The sequence below is a fragment of the Homalodisca vitripennis genome, unplaced genomic scaffold, assembly GCF_021130785.1.
Source record: "Homalodisca vitripennis isolate AUS2020 unplaced genomic scaffold, UT_GWSS_2.1 ScUCBcl_910;HRSCAF=3854, whole genome shotgun sequence".
In the NCBI taxonomy this organism is placed as follows: domain Eukaryota; kingdom Metazoa; phylum Arthropoda; class Insecta; order Hemiptera; family Cicadellidae; genus Homalodisca; species Homalodisca vitripennis.
Genome location: NW_025777042.1, coordinates 136,109 through 163,376, shown reverse-complemented (window position 1 = coordinate 163,376; position 27,268 = coordinate 136,109). Strand labels below are relative to the sequence as shown.

The 27,268-nt window shown below is 33.1% G+C and overlaps 1 protein-coding gene across 1 annotated transcript in view; it reads left to right on the top strand.

The window, feature by feature from the left end:
* The window catches only part of LOC124371086 (kynurenine/alpha-aminoadipate aminotransferase, mitochondrial-like), a 65,366-nt gene extending 39,832 nt beyond the window's left edge, over positions 1 to 25,534 (top strand). The window contains exons 7-10 of the mRNA XM_046829398.1: positions 12,794 to 12,973; positions 21,277 to 21,403; positions 22,055 to 22,266; positions 25,397 to 25,534. Coding sequence (XP_046685354.1) covers positions 12,794 to 12,973; positions 21,277 to 21,403; positions 22,055 to 22,266; positions 25,397 to 25,450 — 573 coding nt within the window. The 3' untranslated portion in view covers positions 25,451 to 25,534. The remainder of the gene's footprint in view (positions 1 to 12,793; positions 12,974 to 21,276; positions 21,404 to 22,054; positions 22,267 to 25,396) is intronic.
* Positions 25,535 to 27,268: the final 1,734 nt, after the last annotated feature.

The following is a 27,268-nucleotide window of genomic DNA, read 5'->3' as shown; positions in this document are numbered from 1 at the left end:
GTCGTAAGAAGTTACTTAGAGAGAACTAGCTGTGTAATTAAAGATTTTCAAGGGAACAAGCCTGGCCTTGAGTGGATGAAACATTTCTTGAAATGTTACCCAAGATTGAAAGAGCGCATGGCATCCAACATAAAAAGAAGCCGAGCTGCAGTTACTGAAGATATACTTCAGGATTATATTAAAAACTTTGCAAGAAGTTGTCAAAGACGTGCCACTTGAAAATATTTGGAATCTAGATGAGACCAATTTGTCAGATGATCCTTTAAAGAAGAAAGTTATTTGTCGCCGTGGCCTGAAAAATTTTGTAATTTTTCCAAATCAAGCACCTCTCTTACGATTTGCGGCAGTGCGGCTGGTGAAATATTGCTACCTTTCGTTGTGTATAAAGGAACCCAGATGTGGGACGTTTGGACTGAAGGAGGGCCAAAAAATTATGGTTGCCTGTAAAGTCGGTTTTACGGGCGAAGATTTTACGTGACAACGTCTTTTTCTCGGTAGAATATTTATTGATATGAATATTATTAAATTGCACAATAGGAACAAGGAATTGAATGAAAATAAGAATTGCACAAATTTTAACTATAGAAATATATTTTGTTTACTAAAACATTGTACATAATTTGAAATTAATTAAAATTTTTTATTGTAAATGGTAAAGTTGAATAAAACATTTACTAAAATTGGAATTTGAAATTCTTGCTAAACACAGTTAAATTCTAACTCCGCGCGTGGTGATTGGTCGGTTTAGTTCGTTTGTTTGGTCGCACTGTTATGACAGGTTAGAGGTTATAATTTGTTATTTTAAATGTTTGACTAGCAATACGCGCTGTTTCTTCTCAATCGACTGAATTACGATTGATTGCAGAGTGATTTAAACTAATAATTTACTTAACACTATCAACATTTGTCAATAGTATGACATAACCTATAAACTCAGTTTCTCAACTTTTGTGTCAATCTAACAATTAATCAATCAATCATAGTTTACGATAATGAAATATCAGTGTACAATTATTTACCTTTATTGTTGTAAATGACGAATCTAAACACTCCACATTTTCACGAATAAACATAGTTATCTGCTTTATCCCGTGCGGCGGACCCACAGTTATCTGCTTTATCCCGTGCGGCGGACCCACTGGACGGGCATTGTAACGTTACCGGGCGTTACACTTTTTCATGAGTGACTCCGAGCCGCAACCTAATTTAAAACGTTGTCACGTCAAAAACACTCGTTATTTGAGCACAAAGTATGGGTGGTTTGACGGACCGGCTTTCAATGAATGGTTCGAGAGTTTGTGCCTGCCACGGCTTAGGAAATCAAAAGGAAAAACAGTTGTGATTGCGGATAACCTATCAAGCCACTTAAATGTCAGTATTTTTGAGAAGTGTAGAGAAAACAATATTAGTTTTGTATGTCTCCCGCCAAACAGTACCCACCTAACACAACCACTGGATGTTGCGTTTTTTAGACCAACAAAGGTCGCTTGGAGAAAGATTTTAAGTAACTGGAAAGATACCCCAGACGGTATGAAAGCAGGAGTTTTGCCCAAACATGTATTCCCTTCATTACTGAAAAAGCTTCTAGAAGACTTGGAGCCCAACATGAAAAAAAAGCTTGAAAGTGGATTTAGAAAAACTGGGATATATCCATGTGATATACAACCTCTTTTAGACAGATTAGGCCAAAAAGCAGTTGAACCCTCAGCTGTAAGCTCAGCATTTATAGACCTTGTACAAAGAACCAAATCCATAATAGGCGAAACTTCCACAAACACTAAAAGAAGGAAGAAGATAGTACTTCCTGCGGGTAAAAGCCTCTCTAATGAAGAAATGCTAAATAACACTCTAATTTCCCCTGATACCGGCAGCAACAGCAAAGCCTCTAATAAAAGACTCAAAACCAAAACTAAGAAGCCACTTGAAAAGAGAAGTCGCAGACAATATGAGGACAGTGGTACCGATATGGATGATGATATTTTAAGTGAAATGGAATTAAATTTCAGTAACAGTTCAGATGAAGACTGGGAATTATTCCGTAAAAAACAACTTGAATTGATGGATGAAGAAAACAGGAAACCAAACAAACCAACCATTCAACCAATAAGAAAGGAAGTGGACACCTTTGTGGTTGTGATTTATCAAGATGAATATTATCCTGGCATTATTGACAGTTTTAAAGAAGAAGGTGCAGTAGTGAGTGCTATGTTTAAGATGCCAAAGGGAATAGGAAATGGCCAGAAAAAAAGGATTCAATCAATTACTCTTGGGAAGAGATTGTTGGTAGTATAAATCCTCCAAACAAAATAAACAACAGGGGCATGTTCAGCGTCCCCGAGCTTATATCTGATGTCAACTAACTTTTGAAGTTAATAGACTTAACTAATAACATTTTTTATTTAATAACATGTTTTTATACTCTTTTCATGAGGTTTAATATAGACATCTGTACCTATACGATGTTTTATTTTCACAAATATTCCTAAAATGTATTTATTAAAACTCTTGTTAGTGTCAGCCACTTCTTAGGACATATTATAATACTCAAATCAAGGGTGTTTCTTTGCCCCAGTTTATTTTTTTACTATGAGAAACCGTTAACTTTTATAAGTGGGGCAAAGTTACCTGAACCCCTGGGTAACTTTACCCCACTTTTCAAAAAACTAAAAAAAATAGAAAAGCATGGTAAACTGGTCATTTAAGTACTCAAACATGTTCTTTGGATGGTTTAAGTCAATTTGAAACATTGCCGATAATTTATCTATAACAGCTTTTGTAAAAATTGTGATTTGTTAAAAAAGTGCAGAAAAATGGAGCAAAGTAGGCCCGGTTTCCGGTACTTGGTTTTAACGAGTGGTGGCCAAAATTAAAAAAAGGACTGTTATAGTGTACGAACAAATATTTTAAAATCAGTACATATAATCACCTGAACTTTTCTGCAGCTGAAAAATGATATGTGACGATATGAATATTGTCCATTGGTTTACAAAAGACAATATTTTAAAACTTTATAAAGGTGAAGTGATCCAACAAGTGAAAAAAACTGTGATGTGAAGGTTACCATTAAAGTAGCAACACTGATGATATAGCTAAAATAAAAATTATGTGCCAGATAAATTCAGCCTCTTTTTTAAAACAACAGATTAATGTAAAGGCAAGTTTGAGGAAAAACATGCGTTATCCAACTGACTCTCTCTTTCAGGAATCCTCCCTACTTTCACTACGACAGTTACATATAAAAGATTTACTACTTCACATCTACAAAAATGCTAATACAATATTCCCAGAAATTTTGGACTCTCACCAAACAAGATATTCAGAACATGTTGGTATCTATGTAATTAGATTAGATAAATCGTTTCCAAAAACCAATTCTTACTATATTTCACATATTCTATTTAGAAACATATGTAACAATTTTCAGCATTTAAATTTATTTGAATCAGGTACTATTGCAAATTTTAAATATAATGTCACAGAACTGTTGTTACAAATTGGAGTTTAAGGATCCGAGACTTTCATTCACTCAGACTGGGGCCCAACCACCTAGACCTCTCTCCCTCCCCCCCCCCCGTACTCATCATACACGGTGTTGTGTATGTGGTCTTACTTCTACTGATGGTTATGTCTAATACAACAGTATTATCTCTTTATCCCCTTCATCACACATATTTTTACATATTCTACATTATATGCCTTAAAACACACCAACACATAACAGTAACACGTTTTTTCGACATCTAGATAACATTAAACTTTTTAGTACGTTTATATGTTTATCTGTAATATATAGTTTAATAACTCATACTTAAATTATATAAATAATATTTATCCAACTACTGCACTTAAAATTAAACTGTTTTATTTTTATTGCCGTTTAGTAAGTATAGTAAAAGAGTAATTTACAATTTATCATCTGTATATAGGTGTATATGTTTTGGAAATAAATAATTTTTCTCTTCTGTTCTGTTCAATGTGGCCTACATCACGATAATCATGAAGATGGTAATATGGTAATCTGACGATTCACAAATGTGTTTGTGAAGTGGGTTTTATGACTGAGTTTAAAAAGTATTTTCAATTCATTAAATGTTTTAATTTTATCACTGGTGCAATGGAGTTAAGGTTATGTAGTAACTTTGTCTTTATAATCTGCATTACAATACCAAATTTGGCTTTAATATATAAGCAAAAATACGAATTAAGAGCTGTATAGTTGATATTTTCTAAAATTTTAATGTAAACAAATATTTTAGTTTCTTTGGAAAATTTCAGAAGAAAGTGTCAACAGGTCGTCGTGCAAGAGACATAGTGTCGAAACTACAAAATTGGCGATTTTGAGATAAGACTGCTTTTCCACTAATTTATTTATTTATTTATTTATTTATTCAAACAATTTTATATGACAGCTACAGAAACATGTTCCAAAACAGCTATCTTAACTAAGTTACAATATATAGACATAAATAGTAATGTACAAGTTATAATGAAAATAATTTTCTGACAGTCACGTTAAAAAATAACCAAAAGCATATTTTTATCTAAACTTAAACTAATTCTATGAATAACTCTAAACTCAATTAGTTAAACTAAACAGGAATATTAATATAACTAATCTAAATCAAAAAGGTTGCTACATTTCATTAAAAATACACTTAACTTATCATTAAAAACATCTAGATCGGAAGCATAACAATTTAATAATCTCAATATTTTGTATAAAGGAAAGTTAAAATGTGGACAGTGTTTTACACCTTGGTAAGGAAAACAAATTAAATGTTCTTACACTTCGTCCAGGTACATATAAATGAATGTTCTCTAATAAAAACCTGCTATCGATAGAACCATTTAAAACTTTGTGTGTTAAGGATGCTAATGAAAGTTTTCTTCTCAGAGACAGTTTAGGGGCAGCAAAAATGTTTCTCAAATCGGAAGTAGGAAAATCAAAGGGACATGAACGAGAAAATCTTTTGAAATATAAATATCTTAGAAATTTATTCTGGAGAATTTCTATTTTATCACAATCAGACTTGGTTATTGAATCCCACACTACCGCACAGTATTCCAATTTGCTTCTGATTAAAGTTTGGTACAACCTTATTATGGCTTCTGTATCTTGGAAAGACCTAGTATTTCTTTTAACAAACCCTAACAGCTTATAAGATTCAGCTATCACGCTATATACGTGATCATTAAAAGTAAGAGTGGAATCAAAGATTATGCCCAAGTCCTTTATTGTATTGACTGACTTTAACGGAGTACTTCCAATATGATATAAATTATTGATAGAAACATTTCTCCGAGAGTATGACATAGCAAAACATTTCTGGACATTGAGATATAATTTATTAAATAAACACCAGGAACTAAGTTGATCAATTGAGATTTGTAACAGTTGTGTATCTAATGTACTGTTTATTGGTTTGAATATTTTTAAATCATCAGCAAACAACAAACACTTGCAGTCAGAGAAGCAGTCTGGTAGATCATTAATAAAAATTAAGAAAAGAAGAGGCCCCAAATTTGAGCCCTGGGGCACACCCGAAGAACTGTGAAATATTGAAGATCTAGTACCAGAAATTGAGACATACTGAGGTCGATTTTTTAGATATGAAGCCATCAAACTGCAAGCCCTCATTGAGAACCCCAAATTTAATAATTTATTTAACAGAATATCATGGTTAACTTTGTCAAATGCCTTAGAAAAATCTGTATATATTACATCCAGCCTACCCCCAACATCGAGTTCAGAAGAAATATTAAAAGAAAATTCCATTAGATTAGTCGCGGAAGACCGTTTAGGAAGAAAACCATGTTGCTCAGGGCGAATTTTACTCCTAACCGCATTGAAAATTTGTTTAAATAAAAGTAGTTCATAGACCTTAGCAAATGAATTTAATAAAGAGATAGGCCTATAATTTTCTATTTTATCTTTATCGCCAGATTTAAAAATAGGAGTCACCTTTGCTTCCTTCCATCTGTGCGGAAATACACAGGACGAAAGCGATAAATTAAACAAAAAACATAAAGGTTCAGCTAATACTTCACCACAACCCTTTACAACATACGTCAGGTCCCGATGACTTTTTTGATTTCATTTCTTTGATTGCAATACGTACTTCTGATGGAGTAAAAGGTGATATTTGAAAGTTATCCACAGATGAAGACTCACAACTTAACTGGTATTTGGAAGGAGAACTATCATACACAGAAGAAAAATAACCTGCAAATGCATTTGGAATTTCCTTATTACTGATAGTATTACCCTCACACGTCATACTCTTAAGTGTACCAATATCAAAGCCACTTCTGCTATTTATTGTCTTAAAATAATTCCAAAAATTTTTAACATTAGTTTTAATGCTATTTTCAACGTTACGTATATAATTTCTATGGGCAAGTCTAATATTTTCTTTAATACGTTTCCTTAATTGTTTAAATAATTCGTCATGATACTTTGAGTACTTTCTCTTTTTGGATAATTTATTTTTCATTTTTAAGTCATGTTTAATTTCAGACGTAAACCAAACTGGATATTTACTTTTTACTACAAAGCTTTTCTGGGGTACAGTACTATCGACACAAGAGAAGAAAACTTTATAGAAAAAATCTAAACAGTCATCCACACAAGTAAGACAATACATTTCAAACCAATTAATTTCTCTCAGTCTACAATACAAGTCAAAAAAATTCGCATCTTTAAAAACATAATATTTCTTTGGCAGACAAACATTTGTAAACTTAAATTGGCTACAATCACTCATAAAAGATATAGATAGTGGAGGGTGATAAGCATCTGGTGCCAACAGGGGAGACTCACTTTTTTCAACTTTAACATCCTTTAAGTTACTTAAAACTAAATCTAATGTAAAATTATCACAATTACGTATGTTATTAAAGGAGTTCAAATTATATTCACACATGAGTGTATTAATTACTCCGGCTGAGGATCTAGCAACAGAGAAGTCAAAATTTGTACCGTTTATTCTAGGAATATTAAAATCACCCAGAATTATGAAACCATCATATTTAATATTCAAATTATCATATGAATTACAATAGTTAGTGTAAAGATGAGCTGAGCGACCGGGAGGAATATACAGTAGGCTAACAAGAACCGTGCCTTGAGGCGGCGGCAGTGTCAGCCGAACCAAGAGCAAGTCAAGGTCATCCGCTATCAGTGGATGAGTCATCAACACAGCTGAGACGCGCCGGTGCACTGCCAACAATACTCCTCCTCCCCGCCCTTTACCTGTCGCCATCTGATCCCTATCCTTACGAAAAACTTCATATCTTGCATAATGTTGATGTGCTCTATTGAATAGACATACTGTTGTATCTGTATCTCTTGTCGTTTTACCAGTATAGCTACCTGGTTGGTCGTAACTAACTTTATCACAATTATACAAGGAACATACTGACGTATCTGTACTTACGACACCATGTCTCTCAAGCGTAATATTTGTTATTCAAAAGACATAGTGTCGTAACTAACAAAACGTATTACGCAATATGTTTCTCGTCAATCCCCAATGCTCAACCTTTCAAAGGTTTTATAATTTTTTTTAATGCGAACAATTAATTTTCAATATTTGTACACTTCATTACTGTTATACACTGTGATTGTGCTAGAAGGGAATTTATGTTTTGTTGTTGTTCAGAGTTGGCATCAGCTGTTTTGTGATGGGCCAATGCAAACTTGCAGTTGGCTAAACTGAATCTTTATGTAAACAAGGATAACCTCAGTGTAGTGAATGTTGTGTTTATTTGTTGTTCTGATGTTTTCAAGTGTATTTAAATGAAAAATGACTACCAACATGGACAGTGAAGATGAGATTACACTGTCTAACTATTTGATTGATAAGTGTAACACAACAAACAATGAAAATGGTGAGCTAGATCCAGATTACTTTCCAACATGTTCCATTGAATGCTGCTGTAAAGACGTTTACTCTTTATGTGATCATTGCCTTCGTATTTTATGCAAAGATCACACAGCTGTTCCATGTGGTGATGGCCATAAATTACTTTTAATTCTCGAACCTGTTTGTCCTGAAGGCGGTTCATTAGTTAACCCTAGAATGGTAACGCCTATTTGCCACACATAAATGGTAACGCGTAGTCTCTCAGACTACTTTAGGGAAAAATGAATAAAAATTTATAAAAATATAATTTAAATTAAATTTATTTACAAAGGACGTTATTTACATCTTAGAGGTCATGTTTCATGATTTTTGTTGATTTCAGTCTTTATTGGAACACTTTACACACAGCATTCCTTGGTGCTCCAAGCAAGTATGCTTATAACATTTTGTGCACTGGAATCGAGTCATTCTCCTTTTTATCGCTGGGCAAACTGCACAAATCTTCCTTGTTCCTGCTTCTTCAATAACATTTTGAGCCTCAGATGTTGATGGGCCAACGACATCTTCAATGTTTCGTTTGAGATTCCTTGATAAATTTGGCAGTTTTAGTCTTCCCTGAATGTGCGGAGTTGTTAATTATTCAACACATATTTCTTTAGCAAATGCCCTTCTTGTCATAGGTTTAATTTTTGCTGACAATGCCTGATGGACATAAATAACAAATGAGTTGATCAAAAACCCGTTTCATCATGATTACTTTCTTGTTCATCACAATCACTTCGTTCAAGTTCAGATAGTATTTCTCTTATTTCAAAACTAGTGTTCAGTGGATCAGCCATGGTTACTTGACCATCCACGGTAAAAATTATCAGAAAAACTAACACTACATTCGCACAAAATAACTTTTCATATATTTACTCAGGAACAAAAAAGTAACATAAACGGTAACGCGTAGTCTACCAGACGACTATGGGCTCACTGAAATGAACTGAGTAAATGAAACAAAATGGAACCCTATCCAGCATTAACCTTGGCTGGCAGGGGGAAGGTATTGGTGATGGGGGGTTGGTCACGTCATGCACATGCCACCTGGACCGGTTTTGGTAGCTTGCGTCGTCTGAGAGACTACGCGTTACCATTCTAGGGTTAAAAAACTGAAGCCTACCCAAGGTTATGATGAACAACAATCTAACCCTAGACATGATCAGCAACTGAATAGCTGTGAGATAGGCATTTTTAAGGATGAGGTGTACGCTGCATGTCCATTGTGTTACAGATATCTTTGTTTCAACCATCTCGATAAAAGTATTTGTCGCAATGATCACAAAATTGAAGAAACTGTTGCAACTCCAAATGTAACTGATAGGCCTACTGTGAAAACTGGTCAGAATGAATCTGTGATAATTTCAATCTGCCCTACGCCTGAATCCTTTGAAGTAGATGGCAGCAGAAAGGAGACTGCCAAGAAACGCAAAAAGAGAATAAATAAAAAGAAAATTGCAAAAGAACTTAAAAACAAAGGTGAAAAATATAGTAGCGTGAAGAGAAACGTAAGCGTGCCTGCGAGGAATGAATTGAAAGAAAGGTGCAATGGAAAGATATGTGAAAAATTTTTGCATGAATGCTCAAAAATTACTGAAGAAGAAAGGGAACAAATTATGAAAGTCTTTTATGGTACTGGTAGTCTTCAGTTGCAAAGGGAGTTCATAGCCAGGTATGTGAAACAGACTAGAACGAAGAGAAAAACTAGTGGTAAAGAAGATTCGAGGAGGAAATACACCTTGAAATACTTTTTACCAAAAAAGGACTTAGAAATCTCTGTGTGTAAAAAATTGTTTTTGAACACACTGGGCATATCGGATAGAACTGTCCGTACAACTTTATCTAAGGTAAGAGAATCAGGCGTAATTGAAAAAGAGAAAAGGGGGCGGTCGCCCAACAGCTTTGAAAAACCGAGATACTACTGTGCGTGAGGCAATAAGGACTTATATTACTTCTTTGTTTAAAGGTTATTTTTGACGATGGAAGGATTGTGAAGGAAACAGGATTTTTCCGGACATTTGCCATCGTTCAGTGAAACAAGAAAACAGTAACACTACGTTTCGAGATCTGCAATCTGATCTCTTCTTCAGGTAAAGAACTAACCTAATACATAATTACAAACTAAGTTAAAATAAACAAATCTTACTAAAGCGTTGTGGCACGCCTAAGTCAGGAATCACAACCTACATGTTGTTGTCAACTTCACTAACACTAAAGACATGCACTTAATACAAAACTATACAAAACACTAATCATTAAAAGTAAACTACGGAATACAGGTCACAATGCGTCTTCACTCGTCTACTGACCACCTACGACTGTCGTAGGTGGTCAGTAGACGAGTGAAGACGCATTGTGACCTGTATTCCGTAGTTTACTTTTAATGATTAGTGTTTTGTATAGTTTTGTATTAAGTGCATGTCTTTAGTGTTAGTGAAGTTGACAACAACATGTAGGTTGTGATTCCTGACTTAGGCGTGCCACAACGCTTTAGTAAGATTTGTTTATTTTAACTTAGTTTGTAATTATGTATTAGGTTAGTTCTTTACCTGAAGAAGAGATCAGATTGCAGATCTCGAAACGTAGTGTTACTGTTTTCTTGTTTCACTGAACGATGGCAAATGTCCGGAAAAATCCTGTTTCCCTGACTTATATTAATCGATTCCCGCACATGAAATCACATTATTGCCGTGCATCCACATCAAAGGAGTATTTGCATCCTGACCTGAGCCTTTACAAAATGGTAGAAATGTTTAACAATGAAAATAAGAGTAAAGGGATAACTACTAGTTATTATACCTACTCGAAGGAGTTTAGAGACATGCATCTAGCGTTTCATCATCCTAAAAAGGACCAGTGCACCCTTTGCAATTCGTATAGGACCGGTGATGAAAGAAAAAAAAGCAGAACTTGAAAATAGATATCAAGCTCATATAGCTGAAAAAGAGGCTGTGAGGGAATTGAAAAGGCATTTTAAGGCTAACCTGGCTGATGAAACTTGTGTATGTGCCGCTTTTGATTTGCAGCAGGTCATTCTACTTCCTATAGCACCAGATAGTCAACTTTTCTATCACAGAAGATTAACTAATTTCAATTTAACCGTATATGACATTGCAACAAAGGATTGTGCATGTTATGTGTGGCATGAGTGGACTTGGAAAAATGCTTAAGGTGCTCACTGTGCGATCTGATGATAATGGAGCTAAGCTGAACTAGCCGACAATGTTGGAGTACATGGTTTTGAAGAAGGAGCCAAACAAAATTTTTTTTAAATCTAGCCACTTGACTCAAGAATATAGAAGTTTAACAATTCCACATGATGCAACTCTGAAAGGTTTGAAGCCCAAACAACTTTACAAGAAAAACCAGCCGATGCTTAGTGGAGAAAAGTATGCCGACCTAATAGGACTTTGTGCTGGATCGACTCCCATCATAAAAGGAGAGGAAAATGTTCAGTTCTATAAAAACTTGCGTCATAAATGAACAGATAAAGTGGCTGGACATTGATGGATGAACAATGAATTATTGATATGCAATTTTTTCGTCAATGTAGTGTCTTTTTATTTGTAATTAGGTTTAATCATTTTATATTTTTAGTAATGTAGTGTGATCTCACTGTTTGATGTTTCCCTAAACAAAATTTTCATTATAATTATATTGTATGTAGCTGTGTTATAATTAGGCCTAACAATAAAATTAGGGCAAATTAATCCTACCTCTTTAGAATTTTCCTATTTTCAATGACATACTTAGTATTTTTTATTTTGTCACACTAGTTTAATTTTTACACAGTATTTTACTTTTCCCCTAAAGTATGGGTAGCTTGTTATATAGAGTTTAATATTATTTTTATATTATATTACAATACTATTTTATTTTATACAAAAATAATAATTATTCTTGTAAAATAAAGCAAGTTTTTATAATAATAACAGTGTTGTAAATGCATAGCCCTAAACCTTTTTTTGAGACATACAGTCGTATCTGCTTAAAACAGCTGTAGAAAAGAAGAAAAAGAAAAATATCAAATGTTAATGGTTAATAAACCATGGCAAGATATGTTTTAGAACATTGAAATAGTCTTGGTAATATTTTATTGCTCATTTACGCAGTTACAGCATAAGATGTGCTTTAGGTTTCTTTGGAGGGCTCTCCTGAAAAGTTGCCATTTCGCAGTTACGACACTATGTCTCTTGCACGACGAGGTGTTTAGTGTCAATTCAATTTAGGTTATGTTTCATAAATATTATCATCATTTTCTTGAACTAAAAATTACCCCACAAAACTTCTCTAATTTTTCTCTCCTCAAGAATCATCCTCAGACTTCAGCGAACATTAAAAAAGAATTAGCTAGCTTGGTTCCGCCATTCTGGAGATTTGCACTCAGCATCACATTTAGCGATTTGTTGTATTTTTAAGATATGGTCTGTTTACTGTACAAAAACTATTTTCTTCTACTGAAAAATTGCACATTCATAATTTAAAACACAACACCTTGTTTTAAACTAAACTAAAGGCGACAAATACCTGGTTGATTCTCTAATATTTATACCATTCATCAAATTATAATCGTTTTTGTTCAACATCAGTTGAGTGAAAATGGCTCTTCACAGTGCTAAAATATTTCAGGAATATAATAAATTGTTAAGCAATGTTTTGACACAGTGTAAAACGGAAAACGCACATGTTTGTCGTGACACCGGCAGCGTAAGCCTAAGAACTAATATTACTATACATCCTATAAGTTTGTCACTTTGGTTTACTATAATAAGAAATGAACATTTTATTCCAAATAAATACTGTTACACACTGAATATTAAAAGAACTAAGGTTGATAAATTATAGATATAAATATTTAAATGTGTTTCTGATGCTTCGGTTGGCAGGAGGACACAGCCAGTCTGCTGTCGATGGACGTGGAGGGCCGGGTAATTCGAGCTGAATCTTTTTCTAAAATCCTCAGTTCTGGCCTCAGAGTGGGCTTTGTGACAGGACCATCTCCTCTCATCAGACAGATAGAGCTTCACATCCAGGTATCCACTCTACACACCGCAGGTGTGCCTCAGGTATGTATTACATAGTCTGATCAATAAAGCTCAGAAACTACTGAACCAGAAATCAGTTACAATCCTAATGAGGCATGTGATCTGAGAAATTACTTTGAAATCTGATCCCTTGAGCTCAATCCCACTGGCTTAAAATTTCAATGTAAATTGAATAGAAATGCTAAAAACATTCAGAGTTTACATTGTTTACATTATCAAGAATAAAAACGCTATTTATTTATACAAATTTCATACTAATTATTATAGTATTAAGCAGATGTATACTGAACAGCTGAGAGCAGCTCAACTGAGAGCATTACTGAACATACACAGGAGAAGTGTGTGAGCAATGACAGTGGATAGTGGCTAATAAGTGGTGATCTTTTCTAAACATGTTTTTATGTTATTAATAACCTTTCCATACTTTGGTGTATTTCGGAATATTTGTGATGAGTATTATCTACAATTTGATCCAAAGAACATTATTTTTTATCTATAAATAAACTTTTAATTTAAATATTAAAAAGTAATTACCAAGTTTAGCAAAAGCACATGTTTTTGACATAGCTGAATATTGATTGAAACACTAATAAAGCTTCATTTCTAAAATCAACATAATTAGTTTGAGTGCTTAAATTAAACAATCTATTCAACAAACACAAGTTGGACACTATAGAAATATTTTTATCTGTAATAAAGACTGTTGCTTGACAGGAAAAGGTACACTACATTTGACATTGGTTGCATCCAGATTATTCTTGTTGTCTAACACTAACAACCTGTCTAACACTTGACTGAGCTGTTTGAACATCTGAACATAGTTCAAGGTCAACCCTATTATACTATACCCATTATTAATGATGCTATCATTTCATACCATATAGGCTTTTGCTATAGCTAACTACACTGCTTACTACAAGTTATTAGTGAACTTGTAAGTTCACAATGTTATAATTATTGACTTTGATTTATTAACTTAGTTGTAAAAAAAAGAAGTAAAATGCCTATTAACATTTCTTTTGCTGTGAATGACTTGGTTTTTGGCAAAGTTAAAGGTTTTCCTCACTGGCCTGCGAAAGTTATTGAAATTGATACAGAATCATACAAAACTGTTGTTAAATATAAAGTAAAATTTTTTGCCACTAATGAAGTTGCACACCTCAATACGGGTGATCTTTGTCATTTCCAAGAATACAAAATGAAGTTTACTCTTGAAGCAGTGACAGATAAACACAAAAAAGACTATAAGCAAGCCTTGATAGACATTGATAAAGCTTGGGAAACCAAACTTAAAAAAACAAACAAAGCTGGAATAGTATATAATATTACTCCTACCACGAAAAATAAAACAAACTCAACTTCCAATCAAATAACACCTGCATCACACAAAAACAGCAAATCCACACCAATAAAAAGTATTTCAAAAAACCTTAATACGGGAAATGGTAAAACTGATGCAGCAGTGAATACTCCTTCTTATTTGGACCAAATGTACCAGATCGATGCCCTGACTGATAAATGTATCTCACTTGAACAATCCCTAATTGAAAAAAACAATCTTTTAGCGCAATTTGATGAAACCCATAGTAGAGTACAATATCCGATAAACAATGATGATTTTCACACAAAAATTTTGAAAGAAGAGCTGTGCAAATTTAAAGCAGAAAATAAAGAGCTTCAATGTATCATTGAACTTCTTCAACAAGACCTAAAAAACACAGAAATAGAAATAAATAAGCAGAGAGATCTCAATAAAAAATGCTTCAATTGTTTTCCACCCTTAAGGCTAACCAATTGTGAAGCATCACCAACCAGGACAACATCACATTTGACTTTAACTCCTAATATTATTAGTTCAGACTTTTTCTCAGAAAACTGCTATAGTCAGCTTGCAACCACTGACCCTCAGGATAAGGATGAACTTTTTATTAGACAGAAAAATGTTTCCCAAAAGCAAAACAAAAACAAAGTAAATAATCATTCACCTGAGACTTTGCCCAAACATAACAGTAAATCCAACAGACCGAATGTAATCATTCTATCGGACAGCCATGGCCATGACTTAGGACATTTTATTGAACAAAGAACAACTTACAATGTTTGTTCGTTTGTGAGGCCAGGGGCTGGCTTTAAGAAAGTAACGGAAGATGTGCAAGAGTTAGGAGAATACCTGGGAGGTGACGACTACATTCTGGTTCTGGCAGGGACCAATAGTGTGGAAAATACAGAAGTTAACAGCCTCGTTAAAGATATGATTAGTCTCATGAATAAAACCCAGCACACTAATTTAATATTAGGCACTATTCCTATGAGGCATGATGTTTCTCATCTGGACGTAAAGATATCTACAATTAACTCAGAACTAGAAAGGAATGCAATGAAAAATTCAGGATTAAACCTACTTCCTCTTCATCTGTTGCCTAGACATCTGTTCATGACCCATGGGCTCCATCTAAATAGACGAAGGAAAGCATGAGGTTGCCAGGAAGATTGCAAGTATGTTATTTAAAAGAAGCAGCTCAGCTCCCACAGATGAACAAAACACTCTTCAACAAGGCATTGATAATTATTGCCTACGAGAGTCCTCTCCTGTCTTCCAGCTGAATCCTGGTGCAGCATCTGATGTAGGGCCTACCTCTGATATCGACACCATACACCCAGAGACTCCACCTTCTACGTCTTTCCCTATGGAGACCTCAATCCGGGATGTCAGTCCTCAGCAACAGCAATCAGATTTTTTGGACAATTCATGCCAACTCTTGCTTCAAACTTAAAAACTCACCTCCATGTGAATAACTCCTCCTCTCTCCCTAAAATAAAAACTAAAGTTCAAAATAAATCTAAAATATCAATCCTCCACCAAAATATTCAACATTTCAGCTCCCGTAAACTTGCTTTGGAAATAATACTTGAAGAAATTAATCCAGATATTGTTATTCTCTCGGAACATAAATTGCAAGATTTTGAAGTAATAAATGCAACAGTAAACAACTACGCAATAAAGTAATTTTTCTGTCGCAAAACTTTTGGAGGAGGAGGAGTTATGATACTTACTAACAGCAAAAGTAGTACACAATTAAAAAATGTTAATATTCCAAAAATTACAGAATTAATAAGTGAAAAAGAATTTGAGTGTTGTGCAGTAGATGGTAAACTAGGCAATTTATCAATAATTATAGTTGGATTGTACAGAACTCCTGGCATAATGTATGATAATGTGTTCTTGAATAAGCTTGACATTGCTCTAGGTATGTTACTTACTAAATATGAAAATATAATTCTGGCAGGGGACATAAATATAGATGTTTTAAAGGAGAATTCAGCCCATAATGGATTAAAGAATACTTTAATTCAGCACAACATACAATATCTTGTTAATTTTCCTACAAGGGTTACCATTGGTTCTGAAAGTGGTATAGATAATATTATTACTAATATTGATAAGTCACAACTTTCGGTTTCTGGTCTGGTCACGGAGCTATCTGATCATGATGCTCAGCTGTTAGAAATAGCTTATCCTAATAAAAAAGAAAACCAGCCAATTTCACAACTAAAACGAAAATTTACAAAAGAAAATAATGATTTATTTGTTAAAAAATTAGCTCCAGAAACATGGCTAGATCTGTACAATGCTCCAGTAGAACATAAATATGACACTTTTTACGGCATATTTATGTATTATTTTAATTTGTGCTTTCCATTAGTAAAATCCAGGGTTGATAACATTAATAAGGACAATTGGATAAACTATGAACTTAAAAAAGAAAAGGAAGAATTAATTGCATTAAGTCAGACTGTTAGGTTAACTAAAGATAGAGCTACAAAAGAATTACTTAATGTAAGAAAAAAAAGATATCATTTAAATGCCATTGATGCAAAAAAGGAATTTATAAATAATAAAATCATGAATTCTGATAATGTCTGCAAATCTACTTGGAAAATAATAAATAAAGAAATAAAACCTAAAATAGAAAGAAACAATGACATTAGATTGATTGCAGATGGCCAAATGAGCTCCGATCCATACAAAGTTTGTGAAATATTTAATAGTCACTTCATAAATGTTGTAGATGACAGTATAGTTCAAAATTTCCTTATCTGTGTTAACCATAATAGTAATAATTTAAATACTCAAAATCCACCCAACAAACAGCTTCGTATAAAGCCTTTAAGCAAAATCGAACTTGATAAAGTCATATCATCTTTTGAAAAATAAATTCTCTGCGGGGTATGACGATGTCCCTATGCCTATTATAAAAAAATGCAAAATATCTATTGATTAAACCATTGATGCATGTTATTAACTCTTCTTTTGTGAGTGGAATATTTCCAAAAAAACTGAAAATTTCTAAAATAAAAACAGTTTTTAAGAAAGGTAGTACAACTGATCCTACTAATTATCGTCCATTGTCAATACTGCCAACAGTCTCCAAAATATTTGAGCGTGTAATGCATATTAGGTTAGTGGAATTCTTAGAAACTAATGGGTTATTTGAGGAGGAGCAGCATGGGTTTAGGTCGGGTAGATCTGTCATCACTGCTGGAATTGAGTTTGTGGAGTCAGTTCTGGATTCTGTGGACTCGGGTAATCGTGCTTTTGGTATATTTATGGACCTCAGCAAAGCATTTGACTGAGTCTGCCATAATACTCTTATTAGAACATTAGAACATTTAGGGATTGTGGGTGTGCCGTTGAACTGGTTTATTTCCTATCTTAAAGAGAGAAAACAATACGTTGAACTTCCTCATATTCAGAATGGGCAACTAACCTCTGTTAAATCAAAAATGAAAATAAATAAATATGGAGTCCCTCAAGGCTCTATACTTGGCCCCTTATTATTTCTGTGCTATATTAAAGGTTTACCGAATACTGTATTAAATTTAAATAGTAAAATGTGTTTGTATGCAGATGACTGTAACCTAGTTATATCTCATAAATCTCTAAACGAAATAGAAAATATAGCAAACCAAAATATGACATCAATATATAATTATTTTTGTGAAAAAAATTTAAATTTGTCACTTAATGCAGATAAAACTAAATATATTTCATTTTGTACACACAAAAATAAACTCAGTCCACAGCCAAAAATTGAGGTTTAGAACACACAAATAGAAAGAGTAGATCAAATTAAATTTTTAGGTTTGACATTGGATGAATGCTTAACTTGGGATGGTCACATACAGGTAATTCAAAGGAAAATATCTTCTGGTTTTTACGCATTGAAATCAATTTCAAAATATTGTAATCTGGAAACTTTAAAAATGGTTTATTACTCACATATTCACTCGCATATTTCTTTTGGTGTTGCTTTGTACGGAGCAACCAGTAATGCTAATTTGCAAAGTATTTTGCTGTTACAAAAAAAGGCTATGAGGGTTATGTTAAATTTACAGAGACAGGAGTCAGTGAAACAAATATTTTCGGATTTAGGTATTTTAACTATTTATGGGCTTTACATTATGGACACGATATTAGAAGTAAGGAAAGCTAACTACAGCTTACCTAGATTAGGCACCTTCCATAACTATTCAACTAGACACCGTAATCAATTGGCAGCTCCACAGATTAATTTGCAGTTCACAAGGAAAAAACCAATAGTTGCAGGCATTAGATTTTACAATAATTTACCTAAAGATATTTTAGCAATTGACAATTTTCAAAACTTTAAAAATAAGCTAAAGCAGTATTTGATCATTAGACCACTTTATTCATTTGATCAGTTTTTTGTCTTTAGTTAGTAGCCTTAAGGACTGAAATGTAAAATACACAAAGTAATCTTGTACATAATGATAACCTTATAATGACTGATTTGTCATGGGCTTAGAATAAAAAGTTTGTAGATTGAGTAGGCATTATGCACCTTGTATTATCTTATGATACCATAGTTATTGTAATGTATGGTATATTGTAAACTGACGCCATTTTATGTTTGTTACATGTTATGTACAAATTATGAATAAAGTGAATTTGTATTGTATTGTATTGTATACCATATGAACAGAGTTGTTTTATTAACATTTATTTATACAACTCAGTGGAGAATGATAATTTTATTATATAGCTAATTTAAACAGCATTATTTGAGCAAGAGAGGGTGGAGATATAGTTCCATCCAAGAGCCCAGGGTGAAAATGGAAACTGATTCTGTCATCTGACTGAGTGAGTCATCAGGTGGCAAGAAGATAATATCTCAGTCCCTCCCGTCCTGCAAGACTATATTTAGTCAAGTACAACTAAAAACATGTTGTGTTTATTATACTGTAATAAATGTCACGATCCTAATTGCTGAATTGCTGTTATCGTAAAGATAAAATTAAAAAACTTAAATTTGTAATTATGTAATCTAATGCATTCACACAACACATACATTTAATTATCCAATGCTCAAAATAACATACAATAATAAAATTTATGAATTTGGTAGTTACAAAATTGCTTATTGCAATATACACACAGTTAAACATTCTTACAAAATAGCTGCATATTTACTTGATTTGTTGATCAATTTAAAAATAGCTCTGACAGTATTTCACAGCTCAAATTTAAATTTAATTTCGTTATTTCACATAAAACAAACCAATAATTTTGTTCACATAAAACTTTATAAACCTTTAATTGTAACTACTTTTAAAATGTATATATATATATAAATTCAACTGACACCTCATTTTCTTTTGAATTACTTTTCTTTTTATTAATTCAGAAATTTGTCTTCCAATTCAGCTGTTCTTGTGCAGGCCTCAGTTAAAATGTAGCTTTCTCAGCTTCCAATTCTCTCTCTCTTTTTTTTTTTTTTGGTACAGTACGCTTTCTTTTTCTGCCTCCTTCCTTCCTTTTTGTTCCTCATTGTAGATAGCATGGACATTTCTTGATGAGTGAATAGGTCTTTTGTAATAACAAAATTTTTCAGCCCACCTACTGAATTTATACTGTCATAAATTTACCTAAATAAGCTTTCTTTGTGTATATTTTCTTCTAAACATTCTTTGTTAACAGAAAAGCTTTTTTGAAGCATTTCTGTGCAACATGGTCAATATGAGAATCATAAAACTTTTTTACTTCTTAAATTGGTCAGCTTCAACAATGCCCAGAAGTTCAATAAAGAATTTATCTAGCTGAGTGTGAGTTCTTATGTAATGTTTACAAATTTCTTTGATGTCGGGAATAGAAAATAACCCTATATACTGCCTCTTAGTACAATCTACACCAATGCCAGATAACCACAATTTTGCTACCAACTCCTCTTAAACATTTCGTAAACCTTTTTGGGCTTACTCAAAGTCACTTCTAATGACATTAGGATACAAACACGTGATATGTGAAAATGTACATTTCAAAGGGTGATTTTTCCATCAGTTTTCTGATTACCATTAGTGTTCCATGTTTTTATGCCTTCTTTAGATTTATCTTTTCTAAATTAGTTATGGTACGGCAAGTTTGCAATACATTTTTGGGTAGAAAATCTTAAGTCAATATATTTGTTAAGAATGAGATTCTTAGCATTTCCTAAATTGATGTTAACAAGAATGTTTTTTATACTCTCTAGGTGTACTTTTATAATGACTTTTTCATTAGTGTGATGATCAGAGAATGTAATGTATCGTGTATAAAAGGACCATTGGTGTGTCATTTTGAAAGTCTCTTATAAAGGGCTCAAACAAGCCACACATGAATGATAAAAATGCTAATTTAGCTAGCAAGAATTTATGCCTTCACAGTACAAAAACTGGTACAAGATGATTCATTTCTAGTTCCTACCATGGTACCAACATATTTTTTTACAACATTTAGTATTAATAGTGTTCTTTCAGAAAGATGGCCGCTTTCCACCTACCTCACAGAGCAATATTTTACAGGAAATGTTTTTCATTCGCTAAAGTTTGTGTACTCTAATGTACGAGTGGAATCTTTCATCAAATTATAAAGTGCTCTGAAAAACCCAAATATGTCCCACCCTGTTTTCTTCATCTCTCTTTTACAAGCACAATGTTAGTGTATGAAGTCCGCAGCTGCATCCACTGAGTAGTTGAGGACTATTTAGTAAAACAGAGTTCCTTTTGTAAGTCAGAAAGCATCTTGACATTTACATTAGGAACATCCATGGGTAATTGAATTATTTTACTAAACATTTCACACAAAAGAGCAGTGGTTAGGCTATTGAAAAGATTAGAGGGTATAGAAGATTAGAAGATTTTTACCTATCTGTAAAAATAGACATCTATTATCTGTCTTATCTGTTTATTTTTACCTATTTAACCATATCCTAAAATATTTCCCCAAATTTTATAAAAACCCTTTGTAATATTATTCATGTGTTAAGGTAATAGTCAGTAAACTCCTGAAGTCTTGGGACCATGAGGGCTATCTACAGCACATTGAACAGGTGAAGAAGTTTTACCGGGAGAGGAGAGACCTCATGGTGGCTGCTTGTAATCGTTATCTCAAAGGTAAATTATACTTGTTACTAATTTAACACAAGAAAACCCTGCTCTAACTTCCCCAAAATTCTTCTCACATGTGATCCAAACAAGATCCTATTTTACCCTTGGAAAATTATGTGGATGGAGTGAAATAGTTTTTATAACCAAAATAATTTGCAAATAGTCTTATAAAATTGTGGTTATACAATTACATATTATAGTACGAAACTGCCATGATTGGGATCACATTTACTGATAAATATTGTACTGCAAGAGAAAATAACAGGAAAGCAATAGTCCCATCTCCAAAGAGGAAGGAATAAAACCTTATGTTTCACTTTCATTGGAGATGAGACTACTCTTCAAACATCATCAGCTTGATATGAATTACAAAACGTGTGGTGCTTTGCTCATTTTCTGTATGAGTTTTCCTTGAAAAATATTTTTATCACTTTGTATATTTTGTAATGTACAATAATATGGATTTATTAGGATGGGCTACAAAATGTTGAAGGCATTTTGTCCTACAAACTTACATTACAAATACAGTATTCGTAAAATACTAACTCGAATCCATCCAGTATGTTTTTTGAAGCTAATTAATATATTATTTATATCAAATACGAAACTGAGAAGTAAACGATAGTAACGATCTTGACAGTTAGATTTACTGTGCAGATGTAGCAGAGTGGAATGTACCGACAGGGGGCATGTTCCTGTGGGTCAAGGTGCCTGTCCTGAAGGACACATGGAGCCTTGCTATCAAGCACTGTATGGAGAAACACCTGATTGTGGTCCCAGGACACCCCTTCACTGCCGGACTGACTCCACCTCAGTATAACTACATCAGACTTTCGTACTCACTGGCCTCACCTGAGCAGATGGACAAGGTAATCATCACCTTAACAGTGCAGGGAAATGTAACCATAATTGTGAGTCATGTTATGGTTTGGAAATAGTTACGCATAACAATTTTCCGGAGCTCACATTGCAGGACTTAAGTCCGGGTACAGATTTATTTATGTGTTGTGTATGTATTATAATTACTTCAAGTGTTTCACTTTTACCATAGCCCAGTGTAATAACCTGGAGTCTGCATGACTATGTCAAAATGGCAAATATGCAAATTGATACATTTTTTCATACTCTTCATTTTAGAATTTAAAGAGCTTAAAAACAAAATGTTTTAAAATCTTGTTTTAAAATTCAATTTTTATTATTGATTTAGGAAAATAAATCAACCATGCATAAAGATAGGAACGTTATCAAAACTTCTAGAAGAAAGTTTACTTCAAACTTCACACCAGAAAAGATTTTATGATTGTTGATATACTCAGTAAAAGATATAAACTATACCACTGTTCAGAGAGACTGTAGGATCTCAATGGTACAAACACCTCCATAAATAAATTCCTATTCACAACAAAATCATGTACTAGGTTACTAGATATCTGGGGCACAAGCCTGATTGTTTCAGTGGCTCTTATAAAATGAAACTGGTGCTTGTAGTATTGTAAGACCAAACCAAAAGGACATGCCTAAAAAGATGAAAGGTTACCTTTTTATATATTGTTCTGAGAAAAACAAAGTTTTGTTGCTTTTATCAATGGACACCACAATATTGTGACAAATGAGGAGAAAGGAAACAAGAAATCGTTGCATATTACAACAAAACCAAAGCAGGAATAGACCTGCTAGATGTGAAGTGTGCTGTCTATACGTCCAGCAGCAGGACAAGGCATTGGCCTCTTACAATTTTGTTTCAAATAATTAATATAAGCACTGCAGACAGTTTTATTTTTTTAAGCACATTCAATCAAAATTCACTTTTCACCAGTTTTGATTTTGTCCTTGATCTAGGGATGAAGCTAATCAAACCTCAACTAGAGAGATTTTCAATTCCAAATCTGCCCGTAACTTTTAAGATGTGGTCAACTCTAAAAACAGCTTTCAGAACTAAATCTAGGACTATTTCTTCAACTGATATGGAAAATTATAAGTGTTGATCTTAAAATACCCATTTGTTAAATGGGAATAGATTTATACAGGCTATTTTTTTTTTAGGAGAAAAACATTATTTTCAAGATGTCTGGAAACAAAAACACATTTTTAAACTACAGCTGCAGATGAAGATGTTTGCTTGCACAACACATCTATTAGGGCAGTTGCTAAGAAATGTTCAGTCCTCAGAACAAAATTGAAATATAACTTAGAGGGTAAATTACCAATGAACAAAAAATTTTGCCCTGCTTCCATTCTAACAAAGAAGAGTAGGCTGATGATGGCTAGTTGATGGAGGAAATATTAATGAAGTTTCTCTAACAAAAACAGACGAAAACGAGATTAGTGACTTTGAAACAAATTGATTCAGTTCAGACCTAGTTCAGTCTGCGAGAAATGAAGATCAGCCACAAACACCAGAGCCATCCACCAGTCTCGCTGATGAGTCATGTGTACACCCTCAAAGACAATCCTGGAACATAAAAAAATTCAGAAATTTCATAGAATAATGGAAACGTTGCAGGTCAACTACAAGGGGAATATCAAGTCCATTCTAGAGGCACTTCATTTATCCAGCATTTGAAGAAAACAAGAAAAAAGGGATTGTAAGGGAAAGAATGCTAACGATTGTCTCAGGAGAATTGTGTAAAAATATTTTTAAAAGAAGAACTTTTGAAGCAATTGAAGATAGAAAGAACCATTGAAAGACAATGAAAGATGGAGGAAAATGAGAGATTAAAGAAAAATATGATCCGACATTTGAAAAATGGATGAAAAAATAGTATCAAACATTCCTTCAGATAGCTCTGACTCAAGTATAGAAGTTTCCTCTGGAGAAAGTGTGTCCCCGGAAGATGAGAACTGCAGAAACCTTATTCATTCTAGTAAGCTTTTACGAAAATAACTATCATCTTGACAAAATAATTAAAGTCACTAAGTATACTCCAACAATTTCATTGATGGTACAGTGTGGTAGCTTGTGGAAATGGCCCGAAAGACCTAAAGTCCTGAAATACCAGTGGAAGAATCTGAAATCCCACATAAATGAGCCTAGAAAGACCAGTAAAACTCGTAATGTTTACTCTGTTCCTGAGTTGGACTTTCTATGGAATATGGAACATAGTTTTTAAAAGATGTGTGTTATGTGCCTTCCAGTTTTTGAGTTCATTATTGAATATTGAATTTTTTCTTATTCAAATTACAGTTTTGACATTTTGGAAGTCAATTATTAATATACGACACTGTAAAGAATTACAAACTAACTTTACATGTTTCTGATTTTATTTACCTTAATCTATTATTCGTATGGTCAACTACTGATGCAAAAACTCAATATTGTTGAAAAATATTTAAAGTGTTTATAGTTAATTAAATTGAAATACTTATTAACAAAACTTAATCTAGAGGTTTTAATGATTCTAGTATGATTTTAATGATTATTTTTTTATTCTAGTATTTTTAATGATTCTAAGTATTCACTGATTCTAAAAAATGTTAATGTATGTGGTCATTAAAAAATTATGTATAGCAGCAGTGATCGTAAGTGATCAACGACTAGTGCCCTTACCTTAGAGTAATTTATTGCTCTCATGAAAAAATGTAGAAAACGACAACTTTTATTCTTCACTCGTGCCCTTCAAATATAAAGGTTTAATGGTCTATTTTTTACATTTTCACAGAATTTACCTAAACTGAATATGTTTGTGTAAGGTACATCATAAAATGTTTACTTTTAATACTGGTAAGTAGATTTTTATATAGAGGACCTCATTTTTACTTATATTATAATTTTGAAAAAAAACTAGAGTTTAAATACTCCAATAAGTTACATATACCAGTGATCTATGAAGAGAGAGGGAGGTTCTGCTGAGATATTAGAAGATATTAGAACCCCACACTGGGAGTTGAAATAAGATATTCAGTTATTCGGAAGAAGAATATAATAAATGTAAGAAGAATTATTTTATTTTCTAATCAACTTCAATTATTTGATTTAATTAACCAGTTTGTGTGTTGCAGGGGGTAAAACTTCTAGCTGAAATAATTCAAGAAGCAGTCAAGAATGGAAACTAAAAGATAAATATACTTTTAAACTGTACTGCTCCTTTTTTATTAAAAAACTAAAATTTTGTGAATAAATTAAACTTTAAAAAACTACACTGGTTTTAATTACATTTTTACCATTTATTGTTTATTAATTTGTTTAACAAATAAGTACGAATTAAATCCTCCAATTTTAGTTCAAGAGTCTAGTACAAAGTGAACGTAAAGTAAATTATACAAGCATGTATCGAATAGTGCGAAAATATCCTCCTTCGATGAAGAAAACATTCCCAGTAGAAAACATAGTAAGTTAAAAAATAATAAACTTAAATGACAGTGACTTGTTAGTAGAACTAGTTTCTGATGGTCTAGAATCAGACATGCCTACCAGTATCAATCCCGTATCCAGATATTGGTGTTGAAGAAGAGTTACTTGACTTTTACGGTGGTGACATCACTGATCTTGATTACGAGCCGTTTGATAAAAGTGATGAATCCCAGAATAGTAATGAATCATTTGATGGGAGCTTCGAACATTACCTTGGCTGCAGTGTTGGCTTGAAAGTCCAGGTGTGAGCAGCGAACCTGCATCCAGGAATGACCAGAGGACGCATGATTGGTGGTTATGTGAGCGGCAGTTCTGCATCTGGTAGAACTATGACCAGCAAACCCATGAGCGGTGGCTCTGTGTGCGGTGGATCTTCAACCGATAGACCTATAACCACACAATCATGACCAGCACACCCATGAGTGACAGATCTATGAGTATCGGACCTTCTAGGGATGGTAGTTCTTTGACCAGCAGACTTTCAGGGAATGTTATACCATTAAGTGGCAGACTTGCTGGGCACAGTGAACTTGAGATTAGGGTTTATAGATGTAACAAAAATGGTATTCCATGATGTTTAGATCATTCAAATACACGCAGGTCTTTAACATTGAATGTAAATAATGAAATGATGCATAAGTATAATGAAAATAAGATAAAGGTTATTTTGGGGTGATAGATTCCATACTTGAAAATAATTCAGATTCAGATCTGTACTATCCAATGAAACTTGCCAGCAAATTAGAAGAAAGTTTACACAAAATAAAAGAGAAGTAGTAATGAAAATAACAAAACATACAAGTAAAAAAAAACAACAAAGAATCTGAATAAAGCACAAAATAGCATTGAATGGACGGATAAAGTTACAATTCCTCAGAAAAGTGAAGTATATAAATTATATTTTGATAAGTTGTTTCTCCTACATGTATTTTCAATACAACCCACATATTTTACCATGTATTAAATGATCATGTATTAACAATTTTTATTGACGAGAAAGAAATGTGTTAAACAGAAAAATATAAAAAATTTGGACTGATATAACGAAAGATGGAACTTAAGCATTTATTAATGTGCTTATCTTGATGGGTATAAACCATATACCACATACAGATTTGTACTAGTCCTAAAATAATCTGTTTTATGTGAAGCCAATGCCAAAATAATAATTGTGAAGAGATTTTAATAAATTTACAAGTCTTCTATGTAAATGAAAACGAGAATACACCAAAAAGAGGTAGCCCTGACTACGAGTGCATTATGAAAGTAATGAACATGATTTTATTGTAATGTGACTATCCATTGCAGCGCACCGGTTGGATAGTGTGGTACGGGTTCTGCCCCTCCAAACGTGCCCAGTGGTGATTAAAGTAACAGATTAAAGTATGGAATTAAATATTTAACTCTCAATATTATATGCAAATATAAAAGTTTATTTTCACCTTAATTTACAAGTAACGTAATGTTTTTATAGCTGTCTGTATAAAAAGTGTAAATTTAATTATATCACTTTCAAAATT